The 13312-nt window shown below is 35.6% G+C and overlaps 1 protein-coding gene across 1 annotated transcript; it reads right to left on the bottom strand.

Annotated features, from left to right (window-relative positions):
• Window positions 1-1650: 1650 nt before the first annotated feature.
• On the bottom strand, window positions 1651-12652 carry LOC132063120 (uncharacterized). The gene is made up of 3 exons (XM_059455552.1): window positions 12461-12652; window positions 7402-7520; window positions 1651-2106 (listed from the first exon to the last, which is right to left on the bottom strand). The coding sequence occupies exons 1-3, from the start codon at window positions 12549-12551 to the stop codon at window positions 1996-1998; spliced, it is 321 nt and encodes a 106-aa protein (XP_059311535.1). The 5' UTR covers window positions 12552-12652; the 3' UTR covers window positions 1651-1995.
• Window positions 12653-13312: the final 660 nt, after the last annotated feature.

The raw sequence follows: 13312 nt of genomic DNA, 5'->3' as shown, positions 1-13312 counted from the left end.
GAATCATGTGCCATCTAGTTTAATAATTAATTTTTCAACCCGATTGACCATGTTAGTAATGGTTAGTTGTTACAAGGATTTTAATTACATCTCATCTATAGAAAAATTACAAGAATTTAATTGATAACCATATCACTACAATTAAATATACAAAATTGACTTGTAAAGAATAGTCTAAATGTGGTGAACAACATTTTTTCTTACTAAAAAGAGATAAATATGTCAACTAATGCTATTAATTCCAAACACGTATTTTTTCTTTACAATTTAGCTATGTATACATTTCTCTATTAAGCCCTCAAACCACATTGATGATAGTTTCAACAACTCTGGTTAGTTACACGTCTTCCTAGTTGCTTGGCATGTAGTAGGTATCTATTTACTGCTTTAGGTATGAGCACTATGGCGTTCAACCTAAATGGTTTCAATTTCAATCAATCTGTTTCTCAATATTCTTTTGAGTAAAATTTCTCTCTTTAATCTTGCTTGAAGAGAAAAAAAGAAAAAAAAAACTGAATTCTTCTTCTGAAATGAACAACTGTCGTGAATAATGTCTCACGTGCCCCAATCGATATTGTTCACATAGGTAGGTGTATGTTGTCTTTCAATTGTGAAATTTTCTTCTTGATTCCTTTTATACAAAACATTAAAAGAAAAATCTATTGAAAAATAACACACAGCTATTTGAACAATATCGATTGAGCCATACGGTATTATTTGACGACGGTTATTAATTTTTGAAGAAGAATCCATTTTCTTCTCACAAGCAAGATGAAAGAGAGAAATTTTACTCAAAAGCATATGGAGAAATAGTATGGTTTGAGGACTAAACAGATATATATATATATATATATATATATATATATATATATATATATATATATAGCTAAGTTGTGAAGAAAAAATATCTTAACAAATTTGTGTGCAATTATGAGGATTACTTGATATATTTATCTCTTTTTAATATGAAAATAATGTTGTTCATCACATTTGTTTGTATGCGGTTATCAATTAGATTCTTATATTTTTCTGTAGATGAGATGTAATTAAAATCCTTGTAACAACTGACCATTACTAACATGGTTAATTGTGTTTATAAATTAATTACTATTAAACAAATATGACTCTTTCTTTTTGCAATTAAAATCCTACCTAGATTGCATTTTATTCTAATATTTTAGACATTTACATCATAAAAAGTTTGCTAATAGAAGCACTTTTAGAAGAGACTTATAATGCGAATGCTTGCAAAAGTAAATCCATAATGTTTTTGGCAAGCTTTTCAATAACATTATTTGAATTTTGAAGAGTTCTGTTTGAACACCTAGTTTTTACTAGACCCTAATTTTACATCTTTTTAGCTATGATATCCTTGTTTAGGCTCGATACCCATTTTGAAGAGTTACATAATGAAATCACATTTTCTCGTTTGTTTCACTCAGCAAACAGTGTGTGTCATCGTATTTTCTATCCATGATGACCTACTTTTCTTGCATGGTCGGGTGATCTAGGTCGACGGATGACGTGGTACCACATGATCCCAAGATAACATCATAGGGACAGTAACGATCGAAAACCATGCAAGACTTTTCCTACAATACATGTATCTCAGCAAAACTACCATGTACATGCACTAAACCAACATTAAAGAAAGAAAGATGAATAATGTTTTGTCCCGTATATTGCTGTGATAAGCTCCATATTTCATCCGAATCGGAAGGTCGCTGTTCTCGGATGGTTAAGACAGTTGGAATTTTGTTCATGCTGCTTCTATCTTCAAAAAAAAAAAAAAAAAAAAAAGAGAGAGAAATTTCCAACATAAAGTTCCTATGACAAACATTTCTAAACTGCTGCCTCTCCAGAAACCCACTCTTTGATAATAACACGCACTCTATAACATTTTTGAAGCATGAATCAATATGCAAGAAAATTATTTCTAATGAGAAAAAATGATCTTTCTCGTATCAATTGGGCTGATGAAACAGTCCTAGAATTTTACTCTTCATCTAGATGGTCAAAGAGTTCTCTCCAATGAGCCGCGGCTTCTTCTGGGGTTCGCGTCGACCACAGTTGAGGCTTCTCTTTCTCACGTGTTTCCAAAATCTCCTGCTTCACAAGATCTAGTGGTGAGTATGAAAAACAAAATCAACAAAGTAGTACAGCAAGCAGAAGTGACTTTATGAGGATACATAGGGAAGAGCAAGCAGAGGTATAACTAAATTACCACATGAAATTTTGTATCCATTGGTTAAGAAAAAAGCCTCTGCATCCATTAATCTCGCATCTTCAGAGTAGTTGTAGTTTGCTCATTCGTTTATTGCCAACCAAAAATTTATTTATGAAATTGCTTTTGTTGCTTCTCGTTTTCATATTGTATTGTTATGCTTGCTATGTTGCTCGGACCCTTCACTTTTCTTTTGCCGCAGAAGACAAATGGAATATCTGATCAAACGACATTGGATACTTTGACCAAATCCATGGACTCACCAAATTGAAAGAAACGGAGAGCTCTTGAAGAGTGGACACTTATTGTATCTAGAAGAGTTTCAAGTTAATTAAAAATTAATATTTAACTATAAATCATAACTATAAAAAAATATTTTTCTTTTTTTATTTCTATATTTAGTTATTTTTCTTATAATTTTGAATTATTTTAGTTCCCCACACCCGTATCCGCACCTGGATTGTCTTAAAATTTAGAATATGCAGATCCATATGATGCACCGAGTAGGAACATAGATGCTCCTTCACCTTTTGTCTTGTTCTCTTTTTTTAGCTTTCGACCCTCACCTTTCCAAGGTGAGGGTAAGTGTCGACACGACATGTTGTTGTTGTTGTATTGGTTAAGAAAAAAGCCTGGGTGTGGGTGTGGTAGCTCCGGAATATCCAATCTGGTCAACCAATTTTGATGATGCTCGGACTTTAACCAAAATCGGGTGGGTGTGGGTGTGGATCCGAAACCAATTTTGAGTACTTTGACCAAAAATCGAGGGAGAAATTCAATGATTTATGTAAACAAAACAAAAGTCATGGTGAAATTGTAGAAAATGGGATAACTTGTATATAGAAATTTCTCTGTCACTCCTTTTCCTTTTATCTCCTTCTAAGATTCTCCTCTTGATCCATATTTTCTCCTCAAGTTTTCCATATAATATCTCATAATTTAGGTTTTATAACTCTATTTTTAGCATTTTGAATTATTTTTTGCCGAATCCCCCTGGATCCACACCCACGAATCTTAAATTTAAGATCAAGACGAATCCGACCTCTAGATTCGTACCCTTATCCGACACTCGCACCCGAGTCCGAGCAACATAGCTTGCAGCACACTGAGCATAGCTTGTTATTACTTCAATTTGAAGCACACTAAGTGTACTGTACTAGGGCAGGAAAAATGTTTGGCATGGATATCTTTTTTTATTTTTTTTCGTTTTTTATTTTTTAGTTTTGGCATGGATATCGAAATCTTTTTTTTTATTTTTTATTAGGGAATGGATATCAAAATCAAAGACAAGCCAACTACCTAGGAGGTTTTTAGTTAATGTTTCTCTTGTAGTTTTGCTGAAAATTAATATATCGAAGACCTATATTTCATTGAGGACTTTGAAAATATAGATGGTTTGGTTTATGCCGGAATACAACCATGGCACTTGAGTAACTGACTTCCAGTGCGGTTCTCAAAAGAATAATCAGAAATTTTTTATTCTTTATAACTGTGCCAAATGTCATGCAAGTCAAATTTCCTGATGTCATGTACACATCGACTGAAAAATGTTACACCGAAATGAAAGATGGAATAAGGTTTAGGGAAAACATGAGCTAAAACTGCAGTGTGTAGGGAAGAAAGTGGAGCTAAAACTTCAGTGTTTGGAGAGTAAAAATTCCTATGAAGGTTTCTTGTTTTGTCTGGCTGGTGATTAGGAAAGCTTGTTTAACACATGAGAGGCTACAAAGAAGAGGTGTTCAGATTTGTTCAAGATGTCTATTATGTGGGCAGGATGGTGAAAACAATAAGCATCTTTTTTTTGCATTGCAAGACAACTACAAATCTGTGTGGCACATGTTCTTTTGCATTTTGGGTGTTGAATGGGTAATGCCTGGTTCTACATTGGGACTTCTAAGCAGCTGGAAAAGTGTGGGGAAAAGAAATGGTGATGAAGATTGGTGGCAGGTCATCCCTGCTTGTATGTGGTGGGTAGTCTGGAAAGAAAGGAATTCAAGACAATTTGAAGATACTAGCAGTTCCATCCAGAAAATCAGGATGAATTGTCTTAGTTTGTTCCTTTTTGGTGTAAACAGATTTTTTTTGTGTGTGTGTTTTTTTTTTTGGGGGGGCGGGGTGGTGGTGGTGGTAGGGTATAGAAGAATTGGTAGATTTAATTGGCAATGTATAAATTTTTAGCTTTTGAGTAAGGGCACTGACTTTTTGCTGTAAGTATGATTCTGTAAAGTTCTTAACATTTTTTAGGTGTCAAAGTTATGGTTAGTATAAATGGTTACCTTTGACTCTCAAAAAAAAAAAAATGTGGAAGTGAAAAGTCCAGCAAATGCTAATTTGTTATTGTATCTCATTCAGTCATTTGGTGACATAATTAAGCTTCTAAGCCAGTCAAGCAATTAAGAATCAACTTGCAAATAGAAATGCACATTTTCTGTACTGTAAATTGCACTTAAGATTCAAAGAATGTGGAAAATTTCTGGGAAACATGCTAGTAAGTACTTCTGTTTAAGCCCAGGGCAAGCCCATAAAAAACCTGAACACGAGTATACAAAATAGGCAGCTTAATATAGCAGCAACAGCGCATGCTGAAGCAAAGAAGGTAAAACCAGAGTTATGAAGCAAACTTCAAATGAAAAAGAATGAATTAAACGAAAAGGGTATAGGTAAGCCATTTCCTCTGGGTTTGGCAAAACTAAATGAACCTTTCCCTAGTTTGTGAAATACGTAAAACTTACCCTCTAGTTTAATTTCATTACACAGACCTTTTTTTTTTTTTCCTCTTGAAATGGTAAAGGTTAAACCTCCTTCACTGTCAATCTCCAGGATTCAAGCAGTTAAATGGAAATATCAGCAAATTGAAACTGTTTTCAGCTCTACCCTTAAAAGCACAAAAGGCAAAAAGGAAAGATACACATTAGTGAATCTTGTATCCTAGACCTCCCCCATTTGAGAAGTCTCTCGTTAGTATGCCTCCTCTTCCGACATTAACAGTTGATAATTTGGAGAAGATTCAGATTCAATTGCAAAAGCGTCTAAACAGTAATATTATATTCCTCATCCTATACTCACCTTGAGTAATGCCTCAAATTCTTTATGCTGATTTTAGTTTTCAATCTGCACTACTCTACTTCTGAAAAGAAAGAAAAAGGAGGAGAAGACAGAGAAACGCACATGTATGAAAATGTTCGCTTATATGGCTCTAAGTTTTTCCTTGCCAAGTAGCCTCTCTTGAAGAGATGATAATTATGGATGATATATGTGGCTTTTTAAGACATATATATATATATATATATATATATATATACATTTTATTATTATTATTATTTTGTCCAATGCAAAGCCCCAGTCGACTAAAGTTTGATAGTTTAGAGAATCGAATCTTGTAGGTTAACTGTTTGCATCATCACCATATAAGAATATGTGCAGTGACAAGTCGCAAAGAAGAAAGTTTTTTTTTTTTTTTTTTTTTTTTTTTTGAAATGGAGAAGGTAGTGGCAAAGAAGAACGTTTTCACCAGCTTACCCATATGAATTCTCCACGTTAGAATGCATATCAATTTACAGCTTCTATGAACTTTCCTAAGTCAAATGGAGAAAAGAGGCAGGGAAGAACTACTGATCTTGGACAAAGTTAGCTTAAGTAAAATCTGCGAAGGAGAGGTAATCTTCTCGGCAACAGATGCTATATGTGCGGAAGGAAGGTAAGACATCCATTTCTGCGTGTTAGATTGCTACACAATCGTGGATCCTATTTCTATATCTTTGATGGGGATCAAATCGGCAATGCAAGGGGCAGACAATGATACCTAGACAGGTAGGATCGTCAGGAAGCAAACGGAAAGCACAGGACAGCACTCGTGCAAGTATTTTTTGGTTTGCAGACAATGATACCTAGACAGGTAGGATCGTCAGGAAGCAATCGAAGAAAGGAAAGCACAGGACAGCACTCGTGCAAGTATTTTTTGGTTTGTTTGGAGGGAGAGAATCAAGCAGTCCTTTGAAGATAAAGCAGTTTCAACTGCATATGCTTGTATCTTTTGGTTGTTTTGCAGTACCATGAAAAATGTACATAAGAGAATCTATATTTGACTTTTCAATTCCCAACCTCAATAAGGAATTGAGATTTGTCGCTCTATATAGCTTGCACTCACTTCGTGCTGGGATATAAAGAATAGTACTCCTTATTTCCCCCTTTATATAACACTATTACTATTTGGGCAAACAGCCTTTTCTTTAACTACAACTTTTTGATACATTGTTCAAAAAAATTCTAAATATAAAAGGTTGCAGTTTCTAGGACATTTTATCTAGTTTTTGATTATCTAATATTTTATTTTAATAAGATGAAGAAATTGATGTCCGAATTGAGACTGCAAATTAAAAGGTCTGAACCTCTCTCTCTCTCTCTCTCTCTCTCTCTCTCTTTTTCTCCCTCTATGTTTATGCTATGTACATACCCAGCACCAACTTAGCGCTGCATTTAGTTATCAAGAAAAACGTTCAAAATGTCATTCTAGACATGACGGGTTAACTCCAGAAGCAACAGCTTGAAATCCAAAAAACAGTTCCATGATTGAGAACGGTCGACACCAGGGGTTAAATAATTGGTCATCAAAAACCTGTAAATCCTCAGATCAAAATAAGCTATCATCTCTTCTCCTATTTTATCCCTTTTTAGCATGGGGAAACGGACATCTATAGTGGTTATAGAACGAACAGCTTCTCATATGCTTGCTGCCCTACTGTAAATACCATTCAAAACTCACAGACTACTACATACCACATGCCCTTTCAAAAAAGGGTAACAGGCATGACTCAAGAAAAACATCTTAAATGTGCCTTTTCCCCATATTCGTTTCTTTCTTTACCAATTTTATTTTGGCTTTTGGTTTTGAGTTCTATCAGAGATTAGAATGTCAAGTGACAGCCTGACAGGTAGATATTGCTTATTATATCACTTTGATTGATGCCACAATATACAACATATTTCAGGCAAGTGATATACTAAACATGGGAGGATAAATACAGAAAATTGTAGAAAACCGATACTGAATAAAATTTTCTGCTATGGACTAAGAATCAGCATAAACAGGAGAAGGAACCTTGCAACTTTGAATAACTCAGAAGAAAAAACAGAACATCATGAAACAGTCCAGACTATGATGCAAGAGAACACTATACCTCCACTTCAGAAGACCTTTTGGTTTTTAATGTCAGACAATCAACAAGACCACTCCACTTCTGACTACAATTATCAAGGACACCAACTCTATAGTACTGCTGCATCTGATGGACTGGAGCTGCCACAACATAGCTTCGCATCAGCCTAAACTAATTCTCAATGAAGAAAGTAAACGTAAATACAGAAGAGAAACAGGTCTCGCATTAATCCTAGTGATATCAACTTTGGTTTTGTTCCTTTTGGACTATTGATAATTTCATACAGATATTGCAACCAAAACTTATTTATTAACAACAGCAAATAACAGAATGTATGGTGGTGAGCCTTCTATTGAGTATAGAATTGTGTTGCTATCTCGGCATGTAAACAAATCATTTTATTTATCGAAAATGTCTAAATGCATGTCTCTCAAATAAACTACCCCTAGTTCAGAAGCTTCCAGGCATTTCCTTCCATAACAAAGATGGAAGAAGAACAAATAGATAAGGAGTGGTCAGGGGTGCAAATAGTAGCATAGAATATAATAAGTGCCATCAGAAATCACCAAGCAAGACTTGCATCACTTCAGATAAAGCAAGTTACCATTACAATATAATCCTATTGTGTATAATAGTTCTCCTCAGTTGCAGCGGATTGGCTAAGGCTACTAAAGGCAAGGATCAGCGTAAGACTTGTTGTTTAAGGCCCCGGCTTAGCTAAACAGCGGTCTAGATCCTTCAAGAACCTGAGCTTGCAAAGCTCTCTTCTGACAACCCCAAGAGCAGTCTCTCATTTGCTAGCATGGGAACAACTAACAACTTTCACAAACAATTTACCAGCCTCTTTGGTCTACCGTTTGTTTGATCATTTACGAAATCCTTATTTAAGGCATCCACATGTTACAAATAGTACTTCCTACTCTTCACCATGAGGTGTCAAAAAAAAAGGGTATTCAAGAGTGCTTCAACTGAAAAGATGATCAAATGTAAGTTTTGCTATTGTTTGGGCATCTATCCACCCTCTTTCTCCTTTCGTCATCTGATATATAAATGGATTACGTAGTGCATTCGATATTAACTTAAGTTTATTACAGATGATCTTTTTGTTGGAAAACTCTTATTGAGGTCCTTTTTCCATATTCCTAACAAAAGTTAGTGGGTTACTCTGAATCACATTTCAGACCAATCAGTTTGGGGTTTCCTTGGATAAAAGAGAGTTCGAAAGTTCTTCAATCTTTAACTTTTTCTTTTAAGTGGAAAGTGATGATTTCTATATCTCAGAGCTGGATATAACTACTTATAGCACCAAAAGGGAAATTGGGTCTTCCATTGGTTTCTCTTAAAAATGCCTTTTACCTAAGAAATCAAGTGGCTTGCTTGGAGCTCAAGTTTTTAATTCCTCAAGAAAACCATTTGGTATAAATCATGGATTTGCATTAAAATAGTCATTATCATCGGAGGGTGAGCCTTTAGAGTACTCCTTTAGTGACCTGTAGTCATGGTTTTGAAGCCTAGAAACAACCTTTTTGCAGTTTGTATATCAGTAGAAAATGCAGAGAAACAGCCAATAATACCACTAAAGGAGTACTCTAAAGGCCTTCGAAACAGCCAAGAATCCACCCTCTTACCTTTAGAGTAATCCTTTAGGGACCTGTAGTCGTGCCCACCTCCACACTAGCCGGAGAGTACTGCACGCATAGGGTAAGCCCTTCTTAGTCATTCCCAATGGAGCTCATTCCACCAGGCAAGGAAATTGAGATTTGTATATCAGTAAAAAATGCAGAGAACCTCTTGTGTTAGAGAACCCTAAACGATTCAAATGAAGCAAAATGGATGGTGACGCTTCATTTATTCTTGTAACAAGGAAAATGATAGTATATTTCACTCTTATGTTAGGCTAAAAACTGGAATCAGCACAAAGAAAGGCAGAACAAAGATAAAAGAGTTGAATGTTATTGGAGTAGGGATTCCCAGGAAGGAGAGTGTTCTTTTAATGGAGCTCATATTCCACCGAGTACCCGCTACCTCCTACCAACACAGGCACCGGATAACTCTGCCCACTAAGACTTGGATAGATTGCAAGAAATCACCTAGTGTATTTTGTCACCGTTGCAACTAGAGGTGGCAAAATGGGTTTAAAATATGGTTATCCGCCCGATCCAACCCATTTTAAATGGGTTGGATACCCTATCCATTTAATATGGGTCCAATATGAACTTAAAATAAAAAATGGATAAAACCCACAACATATAGAGTGTGTTTGGTATGAAGGAAATGTTTCCATTTTCCCATTTTGGTTGGTCAAAATGTTTTGGAAAATATTTTCTCTATTTCCTTAACCACCCCTTCCTACCCCCACCCCCGCACCACCCCCCACTACCTCTCTCCCCCACCCTATAACTACCCGGCCCACCCCTTCCTTCCCTATCACCACCTACCCCCAACCCTTACCTCTCACCTCCCCACCACCAAGGACATTTTATGAAAGTAGTAACTTTCAAAAATAATTTGCAAAAGTAATGACATTACAAAAGTAGCCGCTTTTTCAAAATATTACTTGCGAAAAGTAGCTACTTTTCAAAAATAGTCGTTTTGCAAAAGTATTCACTTAAGAAAATAGTCACTTTGTAAAATTAGTCACTTTTAGAAAATAGCCACTTTGTGAAAGTAGATACTTTTTAAAAACAGTCACTTTTTGAAAGTAGTCAATTTTCATGAATAGTCATTTTGTGAAAGTAGTTACTTTAAAAACTAACTGCTTTGCAAAAGTAGCCATTTTTTAAAATAGCATCTTTGTGAAAGTATTAAAATAACCATTTTCGAAATGTGCCATTTCCAAGATAGTGGTCAATTTTGTAAAGTAGCCATTTTTTTAAAGTGACACAAAAATGGCTACTTTTGTAAAGTGGCCATTTTTTAAAAAATGACAAAAAAGTTGCTTATTTTTGCAAATTTGCATTTTCTCGTTTTCCAAGAAATAAATTTTTGCAAAAATAACCATTTTTATGTCACTTTATAAAAATGGTCAATTTACAAAAATAGCCATTTTTGTCACTTTTAAAAAATGGCTAAGAAGTTTACAAACATAGTCACTTTTTGGGGGTTGTCTTCAAAGTACAAAGTAGTCATATATGAAATAGACGTTTTGGGAGGGGGGTGGGTGAGGGGAAAAGCGGTGGGGTAGGATGGAGTTGGGGGTGGGTAGGTCAAGATACCGAGGGATCCGCTGGGTGGGGGGGGGGGGGGGGGGTTGGGTGGATATTTTCCAAAAAAGATTTTCTTTGAGGTCGTGTCAAAAAGGTTCGAAGTTCCACTCACCCACAAATGTTGAGGCACCGGATTTGTGGACAAAATGGTAAATTAATCTTCTCTGCCCACATCTTTGAAGTACTTTGGATAATTTGGATAATATGGATATCCATATTGCAAGAAATCAAATATGGGCGGGTAGTGTATTTTGTCAACCCATTTTCGACCCGACCCAATATCCGACCCATGAAGAAAAGCTTTAGATGGATGCAAAAGACTAAGAAGAAGTAAGCGGAGGGGCTAGAGCGGGAACAGGGATTCTATCCTCAGATATTCGAAGAAGCGGAGGAGCTAGAGCTGAAATAGGGATTCTATCCTCAACGAGTCCACACATGCAACATCACAGTAGAGCTGAAGCAAAGATTGTTTAGTGAGAACACAAATTTAAAAAAGGATTGCTTAATGCCAATCAGAATAGAGCCTGTTAGGTCTTATTCTGCAGAGTTAAGATGAGACCTTGAGAATATGGAGTCACCCTTGCAATTGGATCAGATGTGTCATGCTTGCTACCATTCACTCCCACGTTCATCAGAAACCACTACTTATGATCAAGTTGAATGTGCTTATTCTGACGTGGCACAACATCAGCTTGATTGCTGCACTCTGTAGGTTCCAAAGCAGAAAACCTACATGCTGCACACTAAATTCCTAGGTTTTAATGTTAAAACCCCATTCAATTTGCAAAAGAAATGGTTATGATGCTTTATCTAAAATCCGCATTGAATCTACCAACCAGAAAGGATTTTCTGGTTGAAATGATAACAAGCTAACATCTGTTGCAGCACTACATTCAACAGCCGTTGGCTCGTTGCAACCTTTAGCCTATTACTTTCATAATTTTGGCATGCACACAGACACACCTCAAGACCCATATTACTACATCTGAAAGGCTGGTGCAAGTCCTATCTTGTGCCACAGCCTTTGGTGTAGTAGAATAGGCAATAAATATAGTTATTGCACTGGGATTGCCACCAATAAAAAGGGAGATCCTCCTTCAAACTCTACTCCAGAAAGAGTTTCTTTTTCAACCTTCTGTGTTCTGATACACCTGAAAATCCCCTTCTCTTTCCTAATCAATAAATAGCAAAGACCTCTTGCACAATATACATCCAAATTTCATATTGGTCACTTGCTTTAATTACTAATGTTATGGATAGGAGTATAAATCATTTTCCCGTGGGGTTTAGAGCAGTAGGAGAAATTATTTGTACTCTGTGAAAGATTTTTGAGAGCCATGATGCAACCAGATCTGCCTATCATCCACGCAACAATCCAGATGCCTAATTCATTCACACAACAATTTGTTTCTTGTAGCGACAAATTAGAAAATATGTCAACTGGCAATTGTATTTCTAAACAAGCAATAGTGGATATTGGTATCTCAAAACAATGTTCATGACCAATTGAATCCCGACATAACAGCAAATACCTAAAGGACAAAACTATCATGATGCCCAACAATTGAGATTCCGCCGCTATTATTAAGTGGTGATTACAAGAAATTTGATCCCTTTAGCAAAAAATCCTACACCCTAAGCCTAGATAAGCTATGAGAGAAGAAAAGAATGATTTGATTAATTAAAAATAGCGGAAAATAAACCGTGTGAAGACATATAAATCAAGATACACAAATAAAGATTCAGAGCATAAGAGACTATGATTAACTAGCATGTACAAGTGATTAGAATACTTAAAAGGGTGTTAATGACAAGGGGGTTTGATGGATTAGAGCTTATAAATTGTTTTCAATGAATACAAATGCACTACTTACAGTAGCAGAACCAGAGTGCATCAAAGTAAGGGGCGCATGACAATCGTCTTCGTCTTTGCTTTTCAGAACTCATCTCAACTTCTCCAGACATATCAAAGATCAATTAAGGTATGCCTCAACTCCCCGTTGGAAATTTTGATTGGTGTGTTTAGACTTTAGACAAGAATGTGGCTCAATCATGGCAAAAATTCGTATTTGCCTCACTAGGTATTTTTATTTCCACTTTTACCCCCCTCTATTAACCTATTGGCGCATGCTTTGGTTGAGATTTTTGAATTTTTTTTAAAAATGTAGTTATTAAAGTTAAGTTGGAAAATGATATTTGAAAGTTAAATGTAAGACAATAGAGTTGAAGTTTTGTGAGTTAAAACTTGAAAAACTCCTACTTATTTTTCAAACTTCAAATTCTATATTTCAGGTTTGAAATTGAAATAACAGGCTAGTTTTGATAAATAAAATACATTTTTAAAATAATCTCCGAATGTTATTCAAATACGAAAAAGAATGTAGGGGTCCAGTAGCTCAGTTGGTTGGCTACCTGAACTTTTATCTTGTTGGTGAGGGTTTGAATCTCCACATTGTAATCCCTTCCCTCATTTCCCCTTCCCCTATCCCCTATGCAATAAAAAATAAAAATAAAAATAAAAAGAAAAAGAATCAAATTGCCCTTAGATAATGATAAAATTTTACCCTATGTTAAAAAGTATCTCATTCCTACCCCCTGCCGATACCAAAGTGGCCCAATATGTCCTTATGGACTAACCGCATCAACTAAAGGAAAATATATTACATTTATAGCCACCATAGGACAAGGATAACACTCTTTTTAAGTTGAATATAGATGAAGGATAT

The sequence above is a fragment of the Lycium ferocissimum genome, chromosome 7 (genome assembly GCF_029784015.1).
Source record: "Lycium ferocissimum isolate CSIRO_LF1 chromosome 7, AGI_CSIRO_Lferr_CH_V1, whole genome shotgun sequence".
NCBI lineage: Eukaryota > Viridiplantae > Streptophyta > Magnoliopsida > Solanales > Solanaceae > Lycium > Lycium ferocissimum.
This window is presented reverse-complemented; position numbering and strand designations above follow the sequence as displayed.

Bases quoted from the DNA above. Each gene is read 5' to 3' on its own strand.
- LOC132063120 (XM_059455552.1), bottom strand. From the start codon at position 12,551: ATGTCTGGAGAAGTTGAGATGAGTTCTGAAAAGCAAAGACGAAGACGA. The intron at 7,521-12,460 runs GTAAGTAGTGCA...ATGTTGTGGCAG, and splicing joins TGCACTCTGGTTCTGCTACT to CTCCAGTCCATCAGATGCAG. The intron at 2,107-7,401 runs GTATAGTGTTCT...CTTGTGAAGCAG, and splicing joins AAAGGTCTTCTGAAGTGGAG to GAGATTTTGGAAACACGTGA.